Genomic DNA, 16,507 nt, shown 5'->3' with positions numbered 1-16,507 from the left:
TTAAAGAAAGCAAGCAATTTCTTGGTCATTTTAAATAAATAGCAAAATTTTATGTTTTCTAGAGCTATTTAAGCAATTGACATCGGTTATATATTTCAACTATACACATTTTATAGTAGCCATCATGTATAAAATGTAAGAAAGAAACTATAATCAGTGAACTCCATATTTGATATTTTAAAAGTCCTATCCTGTTTGAGAGTAGTAGGATTTTTAAAATATTAACTTATAACAGAGGCTAACATATTAAAATTGTCTACCATTACCCAATAAAAAAACCCAAAAATATTCAACAGATTCTGCCTTTTTGTATTAAGCTTAGGTTTTTTGAAGTTTATGTTTTTATATGTACTTTCTACATCACATGTGAATCATTTAACAGTGCAGCAGGCTGAAATTTATTATACAGCTGAGTCATTTGCTATTGTTACTTGCATGGTGCAGCTATTAAAAACTATGGATGCCTTGAACGTAAGAGCCTACCTTTAAAAAAGACTACCTAGGTCATCTATCCTATTGTTCCTTATATGTCAAATGTTATCTGATAACATTCCAGTGAAGCAACTTAGGATGTTTTACTATTAAAAATGCTATATAAATGCAAAAGATTGTTGACATAAAACTAGCACTTTTAAACATTTTGCTGCAATACGTGTACATAGTTTTTATTAGTAGAATACAGGAAGGGAAGATCTGAAATTGGAAAGAAACGTTATTCATTATTTAATGATCCTATTTAACAAGGAAAGCTTTTACGAAGGAGAAAAGACAGACTTACCTACTGTGGAATAGGAAAACTAATGCACAAACTAACAGTCGTAGAATCCCTACAGTACAGAAGGAAGCCATTCGGCCCAAAGAGTCTGCACCGACAACAATCTCATCCTGACCCTATCCCCATAACTCTACTTATTTACCCTACTAACCCCCGAATTTAAGGGACAATTTAGCATGGCCAATCAACCTAACCCGCACATCTTTGGACTGTGGGAGGAAACTGGAGCACCCGGAGGAACTACACGCAGACACAGGGAGAATGTGCAAACTCCACGCAGACAGTAACCCAAGCGGAAATCGAACCCAGGTCGCTGGTGCTGAGAGGCAGCAGTGCTAACCACTGTGCCACCCAGTCATGATATAAATAACAGAAAGAAATGTTATGATAAAAATATGCAGGAGTAGTTGAGCACTGCGAATATGCAGTTTGGTTACGGGCTTGTTCATTTTGGGTTTGAGGGTGTCTTATGTTTCAAATATGTCAACCTTAAATATACTCACTTCATTTTGCTTTCAAAAGATCCAGAGGTGCTCTAGGTGTGAAACAATTCTGCCCTTCGTATAATTTCACTCTCATTAGTTTGTGGAGCAGTCTTGTGATTGCAAGAGGAACTTGGTAGGAAAATAGTAGATGATGACAAAAAGGACAAATTTAATATAAAATTTGATCTCAGGAGGATTAAATTAGGCAATTGGAGGACGTAACTTTAGTGTAGCAGGTTCAGAGCCAGGTCTGTGCATGTGCTGTGTGTGCATGCAGAGTGTTCCACACTTGAGAAGGGGCGAGGGAGTTGGCAGGAAGGAGAAAAGTCCTTGCAGCTAAGTTTATGGGTGATGTGACATTGGTGTACCTTTAATACAGGTGTTTGTTCGAATCAAGTTTTCTGTAGCTCTCATAGCTTTGGGTTTTTTTTCATTATGGCACTGGCTGGCTACTAGAAGTCCTTTTATTGCTACTTAAGTGGCTTAAATGGAAGTTTGTTTATTTTTACTCTGGGATCTTTTATGACCTTGCATTGTGAGGGGGAAGATTGATTGACAAGTCAAAGTTAGGTGGTTCCTTCCCAGGGCAAAAAAAACTAAGGATTCATTTTCACTTTTAGTTTAGAAAGGGGTGGACATCAGACTGACAGCAGTGTTTCTCTTTGTCCCTGGTATTGGAAATTCTGCTGGTTAGTTGAAAGCAAGGCTTCTTGCCTTCCTGGACTGGAAAAAGTGCTGTTGGCAGTTGGTTTGTCTAGAGTCTCTATCTCCCTGGTGTCCTGGGAAGCCGTTCTGACTTCAAACTGTTCTGGGCGTATCCAGAGGGCTGCTAGAAGTTACAAGGTTGAAAAGTCAGGGTTTCAATTCTCCAACCAAAGGACTGAAGTTGTTCTGACTCCAAGCTGTGTGTGCCTCAAGAGAATTACAGCATTCAATCAAAGGGCTAAATTCCACTATCATATGAGCATTAGTCTTTACTGTGTTAAACCAATGGCAAAGGTTTTGTTTATGTGATTCATTTCATTGGAACAGTGTTTAGCTATTAAGGTTGATACTATATCATGTTTGTCTTTTCCTTGTTTGTAATTGGTAAAAGGAATTGTTAATTTTCTTTCCACACTATTAAATACACTTTGTTTGATAAAAGCTCCGTGGTGGGTCATTTGAATCATACATGAAGTGAAATATCTCCTGCTCATCCTAACCAAATTCAAAGTGCAAAACTTATGATTCAGACAGATTTCATAAAACACACTGGAGTTTTTGACCTGAATTATAGTAGTGAGGTAGTTTTAAATTATGTGTTATCAGCTGACAACTTGCTTTTGTTAGGTATAGATAATAATAATGTTTGAGAAACTTTCATCGCTAGAATGCAACCATATATTGTTTTTTGCTTGGAGTCTGATCAAAAAGAAAGTTGAAATTGAGAAGAAAGGTTTCAGAAGGAAAAGCTATAAAGAACAACTTGACAAATTAGAATTCTTCAAATATGTAATGCAATTACTTAGAAGGGATCTTATTGTGGTATTTAAGGTACTTAGTAGGATAATGTAATTCTGAAACAGATACATCAAGGCAGCAAGAAGGCATAGTTTCACAACTGTGAAAGACAAATGCTAAAAAGTTTTTTTTCTTGACACAGCATGCACAATTCACAGGTTGCTGAGGAGGTTTGCTGAGGCAACGCACAGGACTTTTATCACGTCATACATCTGTGGAAACCATGATTCATTTCATTCATCCTTCCACAGAAATATATCCACCATCACAGCATTTTTTGCTGCCTCTATTATGCCTGTTAGAAGACTATTCCAGATCTGATCATTCTTTATATAGAGGAAGAATTCCTGAGATCCATCTTAAACTTGTTCTTTACTCACTGTGCCTTTGTCCCTTATATTGCAGTCAGTTTAACTTCTATATGATTAACCTGTTTTATTTAAAAAGCTAGAGTATATCCTGCCTCATTCTCCTCTTCTTAATGTTGTATAATGGGCATTAGTTGTGTCTCCCTCAAAACCAAAGTCTTATGGCTCTTATCTATACTGCTTCCAGAGTTTGAATGTTTTCTTTGTTCCCCTGTGGCCAGGAGAGCATTAAGCAACTTTGATTTGGTGGTCCAAAACTTAGGCTCCATAGATTTAGTGATACTCTGAACATTATTTATTTGTTCCTGTAAATGAAACAATGTTATAGCAAAGCAATAGAATCTTTATTAAAATATACCTCAAAATGTCAAATGTAGCAAGTTCATATACTACGTTTATCTTTATGTACATACCATTGTTACTTGATCTGAGTCACTTGCACGGTAAAGCTTTCCTTTTGACAGTTCACAGACTATGTGGCTCAGTAATACTTCCCAGGATTTATCTGACATGGTCTGTCAAAGTTTAAAAAATGAAATGCAACTCATCAATATAGTATGATATACAATATATTCAACCATTATTCTTAGAAAATTTACCAGACAAAATTTCAGTAGAACAAGTTTTTTTTTTGATGTGTGCTGAAGGTATAGAAAGAGCTTTGGCATGAAGGTGTAATTAATGAAGGTGTGGGCATTAAGTAAAATTACATATTTTCAGTAGCTTGAATATGGCAAAACGTTAATCAGGAAACACTGAGGCACTCAATAATAATCAAGGAAGGAGCATTAACTGATGTAAATCTAGTTAGCAAAACACAAGTATTTATATAATTTATGAAACTTTTCAACCAACAGTAGGAATATGTAACAGTAAAAAAATCCTGTTGGACCATGCCTTGAATCTACAATATCAACTGCAGCAGTGTAAGGACTTTGTTAAAGATATTTATTCATGGGATTTTGGTACTATTGGCAAAGCTCTCACATATTGCCCTTCCTCAATTGCTCCTGTAAAAGTAATGGTGAGCCACCTTTTTGAACCATTGCAGTGGTTTCTGATGGAATGAGTAGGTTGCAAGGCCATTTTCAAGGACAAGTGAAAGTCAATCACATTGCCATGGGTCTAGAATCTCATACAGGCCAAACTCGGTAAAGGTGCCAGGTTTCCTTTCTTGAAGGTCATCAGTGAACCAACTATAGTTTTTCAAAACCTGCGAGTTTCATGGCCACTATTACAGATAATATATTTTCATTTCAAGTGCATTTAATTAATTGAATTTAAATTCAACGGGATTTGAACACACATCTCCAGATTAATATTTCCAGATTATTAACTCAAGCCTCTAGATCACTAATCAGTAACATAGCCACTATGTTATCCTACCCAACACTGTGATACAGACACAATGGGCCCAATTTTACCATTTTCATTCTACACTGAATCTGGGCATAATGCAGATCCGATTAGAAATCTGCTTTCAGGCGCCCCCATACGCACTCAGCCTGAAAAAAAAATCACCAGTCCCCTTCGCGCTGTGGGCGGGGCTTAACACAGTTGAAATGACTGGAGCTGTGAATTGCGCAAGCGCAGTGCAAAAACAAATTGAAAAGGCGCGCCTGTGTCAGATCACTCCCCGGCCGCAGAAAGCAGCTCGGGAGCGAAACATGGGAGCAATGGCCCCCACAGACATCACTGTCCCCCTTATCCAGCCTCCCACTGCCCACACACATCATTGTCCCTCTTATCCAACCCCCACACTATCCACACACATCACTGTCCTCCTTATCCACCCCGCTACCCACACACATTACTGTTCCCCTTACCCACACCCCCACTATCCACACACATCACTGTCCCCCTTATCCAACCCCCCCAAATAGCCACACACATCACTGTCCCCCTTATCCACACTCCCCCAATACCCACACATCACTATCCCCCTTATCCACTTCCCCACTACCCACACACATCACTGTCCCCCTTACTCCTCTCCCCCCACTACCCACACATATCAGTGTCCCCTTTATTCACCCCCCACCACCCACACACATCACTGTGCCCTTTATTCACCAACCCCACTTGCCAAACACATCATGTCCCCCTTATCCACACTCCCCCACTACCCACACACATCACAGTCCCCCTTATCCACACCTCCCCCCATAACCCACACACATCACAGTCCCCCTTATCCACCCCCCACTAACCACACACATCACTGTCCCCCTTATCAATCTCCCTCACTGCCCATACACATCACTGTCTCCCTTATCCACACCTCCCGCACTACCCACACACATGGCTGTCACCCTTATCCACCCCCCCCACGACCCACAAACATCACTGTTCCCCTTATGCAACCTGCCACTATCCACAAACATCACTGTCCCCCTTATCAATCCCCTCCCTCCTGGCTACCCACACACATCACTGTTCCCCCTTATCCACAGCCTCCCCACTACCCACACACATCACTGTCTTCCTTATCCACACATCCCCACTACCAATACACATCACTGTCCCCCTTATCTACCCCCCAACTACCAACACACATCAATGTCCCCCTTATCCACCCCCCCCAATACCCATAGACATTGCTGTCCCCCTTATCAACCCCTCCGCTACCCAGATTGATTGCCAGCCCTGACCGCCCCCCCCCCCCCACCTATCGCCTGCAGAATGGCAGCAGATACCCCTGCCCCCCAACAAGTGAGCAATCGAGCCTCCCCCGCACCTGAGATACATCTTACCTGCCTTCCTTCTCTCCCCTCCCAGACAATGATCTGATCCACCTCCCTCCTTCTCCCTGCCACTGATCTGAGTTAGAGAGCTGTTGGAAGCACCGAACACGCTCTTTAGCAGCTGGAGCACCCGATTCAGACTTTTATTTAGCCAGTTCATTACGGCGTGGTTCCAGATTGACAAACACAGTGGGGAAAAGGGGAAATGCTGATAAAGTTGGGCGAGCAGTTCATTAATTCAATTTAAATACATGCAAATACATTTAAATCGCAGTTGTGCCCATTTTGGGCACGGAGCGCATCGCTGCCATTCCCTGGTTTCGGTAAAGTGGCAATCTGTGCAGACACAGGTGCAGATCGCGTTAATGGCCTCGCACCCAACTTTACCATGTTTTCAAGGCCAAAAATGGGTGTGATGCAATGATAAAATTGGGCCCAATGGGTACTGATTCACAAAAAACTAAAGTAGACAGCTGCTGCAGTCCACAGCAATCTGTTCCTTATGGTCAAACGTATATTATCATGACCTCACTTACAGCTAAAACAAAGTCAATCACCATCATTATGTGTGCAAACACAGAAGAAATTGTCTTACGCATGAAAACTGCTGAATGCTACCATTACCAGCAAGGAACATACAAGTATTTTCCCTATCCTTTTGTGCAGGGAGGAAAAAACAATTAACTATCAATACAGACATGCCAGGTATTCCCCCAAACAGTCATCAAAACTCTCACAAACATGCTCCTTCTTTCCAGCAGTTGGAATTCAAGGCTTGCCTCAGAAAGGGAAGAGCTTGTCTGCACTTCACATCGCTGCTTAAAGAAAAATCGTGGGAAATAAGAGTCAACACCATAAAAGCTCTAAATGTGGTCTTCTGTATTCCTGTTCAAAAATCAGTGCTCCCTTTCACCACTTCTTCCCTCTTTATCAATCTTGTCACTAAAGAATAGAAGCTCACATGTATGGGACCATGCCTCAACATTTTCAATGTTATTCATGAGTAACAATGTGTGAAACCACTAAAGAAATTAACCCTATGAGCACCGGGTACAGTGACTGACATGGTTGTATCTGCTCTTGGCCATTTTGTACAGTACTATTCTTGTGGTATCAGATGAGGTAGAGGCAGCTTGCTTGTGTGCCTCTGCTTGTGACTGAGGTGTACATAATGGTTATCCTCATCATGGGGGTGCCAATGGCACTCCTCCAAAGGCTGCTGCATTATGGATTTTTAGTTATGGAATCTAAAAGAGTTAGCTCATGGAGAAGTAATGCCCTCATCCTCTTTGGTGACTGCCAGTCCTTGGATAGCATGCTAGTTGCTGGAGGGAACCACTAGCTGAGTGCAACTGCATCCACTCCACGCATTTTGATTGGTGCCACTGACCAATCAGTACAATTGGACGAATACTGCATTAAGTGCAAGTCCATGCTGACATCGACTTTCTAACGATTTGCTGATGTGATTACCACTATAGCAGCTGCTGTCATGCTTTTAGACCATCTGAGGCTGAACCAATCTGTTTGCAGCTTTGGCATTCTGACTGATCCTGACCGGAGTTCACAACTCCACAATCCCTCCCTCACTAAGAACCCTACTTTCATCTCTATAAGATTGCCCACGTACGCTCTTGCCTCAACCTTTCCGCTGATGAAACTATCATCCATGCTTTTGTTAGCTTTGGACTTGACTATTCCATTGTTCCCCTGGCTGGCCATCCACCTCCCACCATGCATAAGCTTAAGCTCATTTAAAGCTCTACTGCCCATATCCTGTTTTAAACCATATCATTCGTGTATTAATCATGTGCTCCCAGGTCTACACTGAATCCTGGACAAGTAATATCCCAACTTTAAAGTTCTCATCCTTGTGCTCAAATTTCTTTTTGGTCTTGCTCACCCTTATAACTAAACTAGGCTTGTACTCGTTAGAGTTTAGAAGAATGAGGGAGATCTCATTGAGACATACAAGATGATGAATGGGATGGATAGGATAGAGGTGCAGAGACTCTTCCCGCTCAGAAAGGACAGTAGGACTAGGGGGCACAGCCTCAAGATAAAGGGGGGGCGGTTTAGAACGGAGTTGAGGAGGAACTTCTTCACTCAAAGGGTGGTGAATCTCTGGAATTCTCTGCCCGTTGAAGTGGTGGAGGCTGCCTCGCTAAATATTTTTAAGACGCGGGTTGATGGGTTTTTGATAAGCGAGGGGATTAAGGGTTATGGGGAGAGGGCGGGAATGTGGAACTGAGCCACGACAGATCAGCCATGATCTTATTGAATGGCGGGGCAGGCTCGAAGGGCTAGATGGCCTACTCCTGCTCCTATTTCTTGTGTTCTTATCTCTAATCTTCTCTAGATCTGCAACTCCCCAAGCACTCTGTGTTTCTCCAATTCTGGCTGCTTATGGATCTCTGATGGTCTTTGCCCTTTCATTGGTGGCTGTCCCTTCAGCTGTCAGTTCTGTAATCCGTCCTCTAAACCTTACTGTCTGTCTCTGTCTCTCTCTGTTTCCTAAAGGCACACCTTTTAATTTATCTCCTTGATAATATTTTTGATCATCTATCCTATTATCCTAATACAAAAACAGAAAATGCTGGAAAATCTCAGCATCTGTGGAGAGACAATAGAGCTAAAGTTCTGAGTCTGGATGACCCTTCATCAGAGTGGTAGACAATGAAAATAGGATGAAATGTATACTGTTACAGAACGGTGGTGGCAGTGGTAACTGACAAAGATGGCATATACAAAAGGAATCTAAATGGTGGTGATCACAGTTGAAAAGTGGGCTGATAGTGTCCATTAATGAGTAAATGGCAGAATGAAGGTAAGCAGAGTGTCAAAGGACAACCTGAGACATGTAACAGATGGACCTAATGGGGTGGGGGGAATAGGGGGAAACAAGGTGGAAAGTGAGATTTTTTTAAAAAATGAAACATTAGTTCTGTTCTCACTCCACAGATGCTGTCAGATCTCCTCAGATCTTGCAGCATTTTCTGTTTTAGGTTCAGGTTCCAGCCTCTGCAATAATTTATTTTTGTCTATTATCTTGATACGTGGTTCGGCATCAACTTCTATTTGATAAAGCACTTGTCAAGTGCCTTGAAATATTTATTAAGTTGAGGCAAAGTTGTTGAATATGAAGTCTCTTGTGGTCTTCATTTCCTTTTTCTCTCAGCTTCTTCAAAGGGCAATCATTCTAGCTACTTTCAATTCCTCTTTCCTCCCTTCTTTAAATTCACTATTCTCATATCCTTCTTAGATCTCTCTCCATATAAACTCATCTGCCCACATTCACTGCCATCACCATCAGCTCACTTCTCCACTCCCACGGTATAAGTGACCAGCAATGACACTTCTGTACACTTCCTTGTGCTCTTAATCACCCATATTCCTCTATCCTCCTTAAACTTCATTTCTTGCAGAAATGGAGGGTAAGGAGGATTTCCCTTGGGAAAAATCACTCTCTAGTGGCTTACAACACTCTCGAACTCTGTACTGCTGAATTTTCAGTCCATTATTTCCCATGACCCCAGACACCTTGTCTTTATCATTAACTATCTCCTTGAACTTTGTCCTCTATTTCCTTCATCCAGATTTCTAGCAACAAGAGCAAGAAATTCATGAGGTTGACTCCAGTAGGGAGACTATCTGATTAATGCTAATTAATTAATGCTAATTAATATTCCCCTCCCTTTTTTTGTCCATTAAGTCAAATATTCGCTCAATCTTGTTGCCACTCTGTCACTGAACTCTGGTCTCCCTCTAGTCAAAATCACAAGATTTGAGAGGTCAGAAGAAGGCCATTTGACCCATTGGGTTTGTGTTGGTTCTTTGAAAGAGCTGTCCAGTTTAGTCCTACATCCAGGCTTTTTCTCCAAACTAGTTTTCAAGTACATGCCAAATAACATTTCAAAATTTCTGTGGACTCTGATTCCACCACACATTTAGCCAGATCTCAATAATCCTTTGTATGAGGCAATTTTTCTTTTCTCCTCAAGTTTGCTTCCAATTATTTTAAATCTGTGATCTTTCATTACCAATCCCATTGTCAAAGGATAGTTTCATTTCACTTGCTCTATCAAAGCTCTTCCTAATTTTGGATACCTCCATTATGTCTCCACTTAAACATCTTAATTTCAAGGAAAACAATCCCAGCTTCTCCACATTAATGAACTTCTTCCTTTGTATCACACCGGTCAGATTTATCTGTACCATCTTCAGGGTTTGACAACCTTACTAAAGTACAGTGCTCAGAACAATGCACAATATTCCACCCAAGGCCTAATCGTTTAGCATAACTGTTGTTAATGTATTGAATATCTTTATTTACAAACTTAAATATTCCATATAGTGTTACCAACTTGTTTCACCATCTTCAAAGATTTGTCAATATGAGCCCAGGCATTCCTCTGTTCTTGCATCCCCTCTCAAAATAGTACTATTGTGATTATACTGCTTCTCCATGTTGTTTCTCCCAAAGTGCTTCAACTCCAGTTATCCACAATAAATTGCAGCTGCACCAAGCCAGCCCATTTCGCTGGTCTATGTTCTCCTGTTGTCTGCAACTATGTTCGTGGCTATTTATTATGTTGCCATATTTTTTGGCATCTGCAAACTTTGAAATTGTTTGCAGATTCACTCCCTATACCAAAGTCCAAGTGTCACGTATTTCACAAAAAAACAGTGGTCTCAGTACTGGCTCTTGGGGGATCCCAAAGCATATTTTTCTTCAGTCTAAAGAATATCCCTTCACCACTTCACTCCATTTTCTATTCCATAGAAATTTTTGACTCAAATTATCAAAGGCCCTTTAACATCATGTGCCTCTATCTTCCAAGTAAGTTTGTAGCACACCTCTTTGGCACTGCTAACCTTGTCTCATACTTGAAAACAACTCTCTACTGCTTGGACCCCAGTTGCACAAAACACCTAACACCCAATTTCCTTTCCTGAAATCTTGCTGAAATTCTAAGTGTTTCTCTCAAATCAGGGACTGTCTCATTGCTTTTAAAAGCATTGTCGTCAGTACACTCCTCATTAAGTTCACTCTTTACAACTCCAGAAGTGCAAACTGCACCACCAGTGGTGTCAGGCCATGCCTCCCACTTCCTTCACAGCTGACGTACACTACCAAACAATGCTTCAAGCCATGCTTGCATCCCAGTTCTGCCAAACTCCAGGTTCCTCATAGCTGTATACAATGCCTTGGGGTCAAAGTCACTAAATAAATGCAAGTTCTTGTTCAGCAAAAAGATCATGTAATCTATGTTTGGTTTCCCCAATGCAAGGAAAATCATGGAGTGATCAGTAAGTACAATATACTACAAACCTAGTAGAAATGACTGCGTCACATGGAAAGAATGATTTAACTTTGTGGGAACAGGCAAGTGAGTAAGTTTTACATCTTTGACAGAGGCAAGTTTTATAGAAAGGGCAGCCAAGACTGGGCAATAGGAGAGTGAACAAGGGCATCTCACTGGGAACAATCCTTTCAGAAGAGAGCAAAATACTGGTGATAGCGGCAAGGTTAGGCAATGGAAGGGGAATATAGTGAAAAGGGATAAACAAAAAGGTAGATGAGGGCAGTGCAGTTGATTTTGTCTACATGGACTTTAGCAAGGTCTTTGACAAGGTACCACATCTTAGGTTGCTGCATAAGGTTAAATCTCTTGGGATCCAAGGTGAGGTAGCTAAATGAATACAAAAATTGGCTTGATGATAGAAGCTGGAGGGAGGTTGTAGAGGGTTGTTTTTCAAACTGGAGACTTGTGACCAGCAGTGTGCCTCAGGGATCAGTGCTGGGTCCACTGTTTTTTGTCATTTATATTAATGATTTGGATGAGAATAAAGGAGGCATGGTTATTAAGTTTGCAGATGACACCAAGATTGGTGGTATAGTGGACAGTGAAGAAGGTTATCAAGGTTTGCAACAGGATCTTGATCAATTGGGCAGTCGGCTGACGAATGGCAGATCGAGTTTAATTTAGATAAATGTAAGGTGATGCATTTTGGTAGACCGAACCAGGGCAGGACTTACTCAGTTAATGGTAGGCATTGGGAAGAGGTACAGAGCATAGAGACCAAGGGATAAAGGCTCATGGCTCCTTGAAAGTGGAGGCACAACTGGTCAGAGTGGTGAAGAAGACAAGACATTCAGCATGCTTGGTTTCATTGATCAGAACACTGAACACAGCAGTTGGGATTTCTTGTTGAAGCTGTGCAAGACATTAGTAAGGACACACTTGGAATACTGTGTACAGCTCTGGTCAACCTATTATAGAAAGGATATTATTAAACTAGAAGGAGCGCAGAAAAGATTTACTAGAATGCTACCTAGACTTGATGGTTTGAGTTATAAGGAGAGGCTGGATAGATTGGGACATTTTTCTCTGGAGCGTAGAAAACTGAGGGGTGATCTTATAGAGATCTATAAAATAATGAGCTAGATAGAATATCTTTTCCCAAAGGTAGGGAGAGTCTAAAACTAGAGGGCATAGGTTTAAGGTGAGAGGGGAGAGATACAAAAGTGTCCAGAGGGGCAATTTTTTCACAGAGTGTGGTAAGTGTATGGAACAAGCTGCCAGAGGTAATAGTAGAGGTGGGTATAATTCTGTCTTTTAAAAAGCATTTAGACAGTTACATGGGTATAGAAAAATACGGGCCAAATGCAGGCGATTGGGACTAGCCAAAAAAAAGGGCAGCATGGACAAGTTGGGCCGAAGGGCCTGTTTCCATGCTGTAAACCTCTGTGACTCTACAGCTGGAGAGATTTCCCACATGTAAAGGCTAGCTGGGTAGAATTTCACCCAAGTTCTGATGAAAGTTCATAATCGAAATGAAATGTTAACTTTGTTTCTCACCACAGGTACTGCCTGATCTGCTGAGTATTTCCAGCATTTTCTGATTTTCTTATATCAAATTTCCAACATCTCATACTTTCCTTTAGTATTAGATTTTCACCCACGTTCTCCAGGCAAGGGATGCTGCTATCAGGACCTACAAGGCTCCCATCTATGCTTCTTCTTAATGAATACTTAAAACCCAATTGTTTCAACCGTATCCAAGTATCTTCTATAAGCTGTTTTTCTATTACACTAACGATTGTGGTGCGGCTGCCTTCTGTTCTTCCTTTGAGCCAACCAATTCATTTAAATTATTACTTCCATTTCCACAAAATCCCTCATCATTGTGGTTCATTTCTGACTTGGTTCTTAATGTTTGACAATGGAGTTTCAATGAATATCTATTGTAAGCCCATATATTCCCATAATATTTTAGAGTCTGCTTGCTTTCAGTTTTCCTTTTTGTAAATATTCCATGCCTTTTTCATTTTTGTCCTTACTACATCTGTTCTGATGATTCCACATTGATTCTACCCTAGAGTATCTGAATTCTCTTTTTCTCTCATCCAAGGATTTTCATATTTACGGTTAACAAGCAACTTGACCATGTCTGCCAGATAATATTACTGAATAATATACTTATTAATATATCATCTAATGTTTTGATCGCTGCCTTTTCAAGAATAAGAATCATTTCATCCTAACCATTTATCTTATTCTTCATATCTTCCATTTACAAAATGATCCCTTCAACCACATTTCCTCTTCCTTCTCTGTTTTCCACAATGACATTCCTCCTGTTCATTCTACTTTAAGTTGGCTTTTCCTTGTAAATGTGGAAAATACTTGCCCCTTTTCCCACATTAATTACCAAGAGTATTCATCACACTATTCCTCTGATGAAATCAAATGTAGATTGGATAAACACTTTGCCAAAATCTCCAATGTGTGTGTGTGTATGCATTGGTATGATTTCCAAGGACTTGCCATTGTAATTTCTGCTCCTAGTTCAACTTTGTTCTTTCTGCCTTTCTACATGAAGTTTGGTAACTTCAGGATTCTAACCTTCATTTTTTTCCCCTTTTACTGCTGACTCTATTGTCTTCCACAATTTGGTTCATTATAGCTTGTATCTTTTCATGCCTTTTCAATGTCTGAGATGATTCTTGAATATCAACCAGCATTTTCATCTCTTTATGGTCCTTTAAAAAAATCCATCCTGGACTATTAGGTGCAATGTTGTAACAGAAGTAAGTATTATTACATTCTCAACTTTCATTTATTCTCCATTCACCCCTCCACTTAGTTCAGTCATATTAAGTAGTTTGATCATCTAACATATTCCTATTTTAAAAAGTCCACCTAAAACATTAGCACCCCATCTTTACATCACAGACCTTCTACCCATTCCCATTATTTCTTGGGCTTTTGTTTTAAACATGGGTTGTTCACCAATATTTAAATAAGGACTGAAGGTGACAAATCATTGAAAAACAATTTCACCTTTTGTCAAGTTAAGCACCATAAAGTTGTTGCACATTCATGCAAGCTATCATGTCTTTGAAATTCAGGGAGGCAAGACACATTTGTCAGATCATAGATATAGTAAAAAATTAAATTAAATAAATTAAACTAGCACACCTATTTTGAAGGGACTATAGTTTACATTGTTGAATTTTAAATCAGTATACTGACCTTGAGTTTCCGAGAATTCTTCCAAGCAGCTCTTTCCTCTTTGCTGAATCTAACTGAAAGTGTTGCAACAGCTTGTGTGTATAATAAATTGTACAATACTTTGACAATACAAGTAAAATGTTCTGTTAAACAGACAGAAAAAAATAAAATTGGTTAAAATAGAACTTTTGGACAATTGTGTTGTTGCAAAATATTAATCAAGATCACACAATTAAGAGACACACCATTCAATTTCACCAAGCACCCGGAAGATGCACAGAATACTCCTGCAGCACACACTGAAAGAGTTAATTAAAGTTGTGGTGTATTAACGAAGGACAAGATAGCATTTAGGGAGAAATAGTGTGGTATTTGTGGTTCTCAAAATATGGCTCAGTCTAATTGAGGCAAAGATTGAAATTGAAAGGCGTTGGACAAACAGAAATGGCTTGTTTAATGGATGTTTGAGACAGCTAGACGTGCTGTTAGATCCTGTCTAATGAATCTTGCTGCGTTGTTACATATACCCATCATTAGTGATACAGTCAGTGCCATCTTTCTGGCTTGCCCACTGCATGATGATGCCTCTTTGTAGGACAATATTGTGCAGGATACAACAGGCTGTGACAATTGTTGCCATTTTAGTCACACTGTACTGCAGTACTAGCCTTGATTGATCCAGGCATCACAATCATTTCAGCATGTTGATGGCACACTCAACTAAGACACTGGGGAAGAGCATATGCTGAATTTCATCTTGTATTTGCATTTTGTAGTGGTACTATAAACAATATCTGCATTGTACATTCTCAATTGCTAAGCTGCCATCAAATAATTGTGGGACTGTAATCTGACAGAGAATGAATAAATCATGGCAGCTCCAGGGTAATATGGGCATAATTCTGTTTCATAGTGCAACTAGCTTCATATTTATTACTTTGTAGCTCTTTATGTTCATTCAAGGAGTGGCTTTTTGGGTGGGGATGCCATTTGGCAGAGAGTTGGAAACCAGAAGTCACAGATTCAAGGCAATTGGCAAAATAAAATGAGGGGAAATATGGTTAATATTCTTTTAAATGGCACAAATCATAGTGATCTGGAACGCACTATCCAAAACATGAACAGAAACAGATTCAAAAGTAACTTCTTGAGGGGAAGTGAATTGGATTGAAAAGGAAAATCTAGGTGCTATATGGAAAAAGGAAAAGGAGTGGATCTAACTGGATAACTCTTTGAAAGAACTGAGCTGAATGCCCTCATTTTGTGCTCTAACGAATGAGAGATTAGGAAGGCTGGAATTACCATGAAAGGAATAACTGAGCTTAGAAATAACAAAATTATGGATAATGTTTTCTGCAATAGAAAGGGTGAGGTTGTGTGTATGTTAGTAATATTACAGAAACAAAAATAAGCCATCTTGACAAAAGATAAAATGCATAATTTAAGGTTTGGTTCTGGGCTGAGCAGGACAACAAACCATAATTTGATTGAGCCCAAACGAGCGGCAGCAAGAGAGGGAGGCTTGTAATAGTGGCATGAAAACAGAGTCCTAAGACAAATGGCTGCTAAGATAGTAGATGACTTGGTTATAGTTTTCCAAAATTCACTTGATGCTAGGAAGCTCCCATCAGACTGTAAAACAGCAAATGTAAGTCCTCTATTCTGTTCAAGAACAGAGGGAAACAAGAAGCATGAGAGCTACATGCCAGTTAACCTGACATCTGTCATTGGGAAAATGCTAGAATCTTTTAAGAAGTTTATCACAATTAGACAGAGTTAACATGATTTTGCGAAAGGGAAATCACACTTGACTAATGTATTAGAGCCCTTTGAGGAAATAATCAGCAACATAGATAATGGGTGTGATGATATTGTGCTATTTTGCTATATTTTATGTTTAAGATGGGGCTACTTTAACAGGCAATGTTTTGTTATGAGTTGATTTATCTGGGAAAACATGCAGGATAATAAATGATTTTAGCTAGGAATGTGTAATTTTGCAAAATATGGTTTTTAAGTTCTTCTGGAATTTTAGGCTAGGTATGCAGAGTCATGTGAGTTTGGATTAGGTTGATTAACAGGGACAGTCATGTGGTTAATGGGAGGCACTCAA

General features: G+C 39.9%; 1 protein-coding gene across 4 annotated transcripts in view; it reads right to left on the bottom strand.

The window, feature by feature from the left end:
* ubr3 (ubiquitin protein ligase E3 component n-recognin 3) overlaps positions 1–16,507 on the bottom strand; it is a 333,307-nt gene that overhangs the window by 22,552 nt on the left and 294,248 nt on the right. For all 4 annotated transcript variants that reach the window (XM_080199025.1, XM_080199026.1, XM_080199027.1 and 1 more), the window contains 2 exons: positions 14,416–14,537; positions 3,545–3,646 (listed from right to left, as the gene is read on the bottom strand). In XM_080199025.1, coding sequence (XP_080055151.1) covers positions 3,545–3,646; positions 14,416–14,537 — 224 coding nt within the window. The remainder of the gene's footprint in view (positions 1–3,544; positions 3,647–14,415; positions 14,538–16,507) is intronic.

Source organism: Carcharhinus amblyrhynchos, chromosome 11 (assembly GCF_965287045.1).
Source record: "Carcharhinus amblyrhynchos chromosome 11, sCarAmb.v2.hapA, whole genome shotgun sequence".
In the NCBI taxonomy this organism is placed as follows: Eukaryota; Metazoa; Chordata; class Chondrichthyes; order Carcharhiniformes; family Carcharhinidae; genus Carcharhinus; species Carcharhinus amblyrhynchos.
This window is presented reverse-complemented; position numbering and strand designations above follow the sequence as displayed.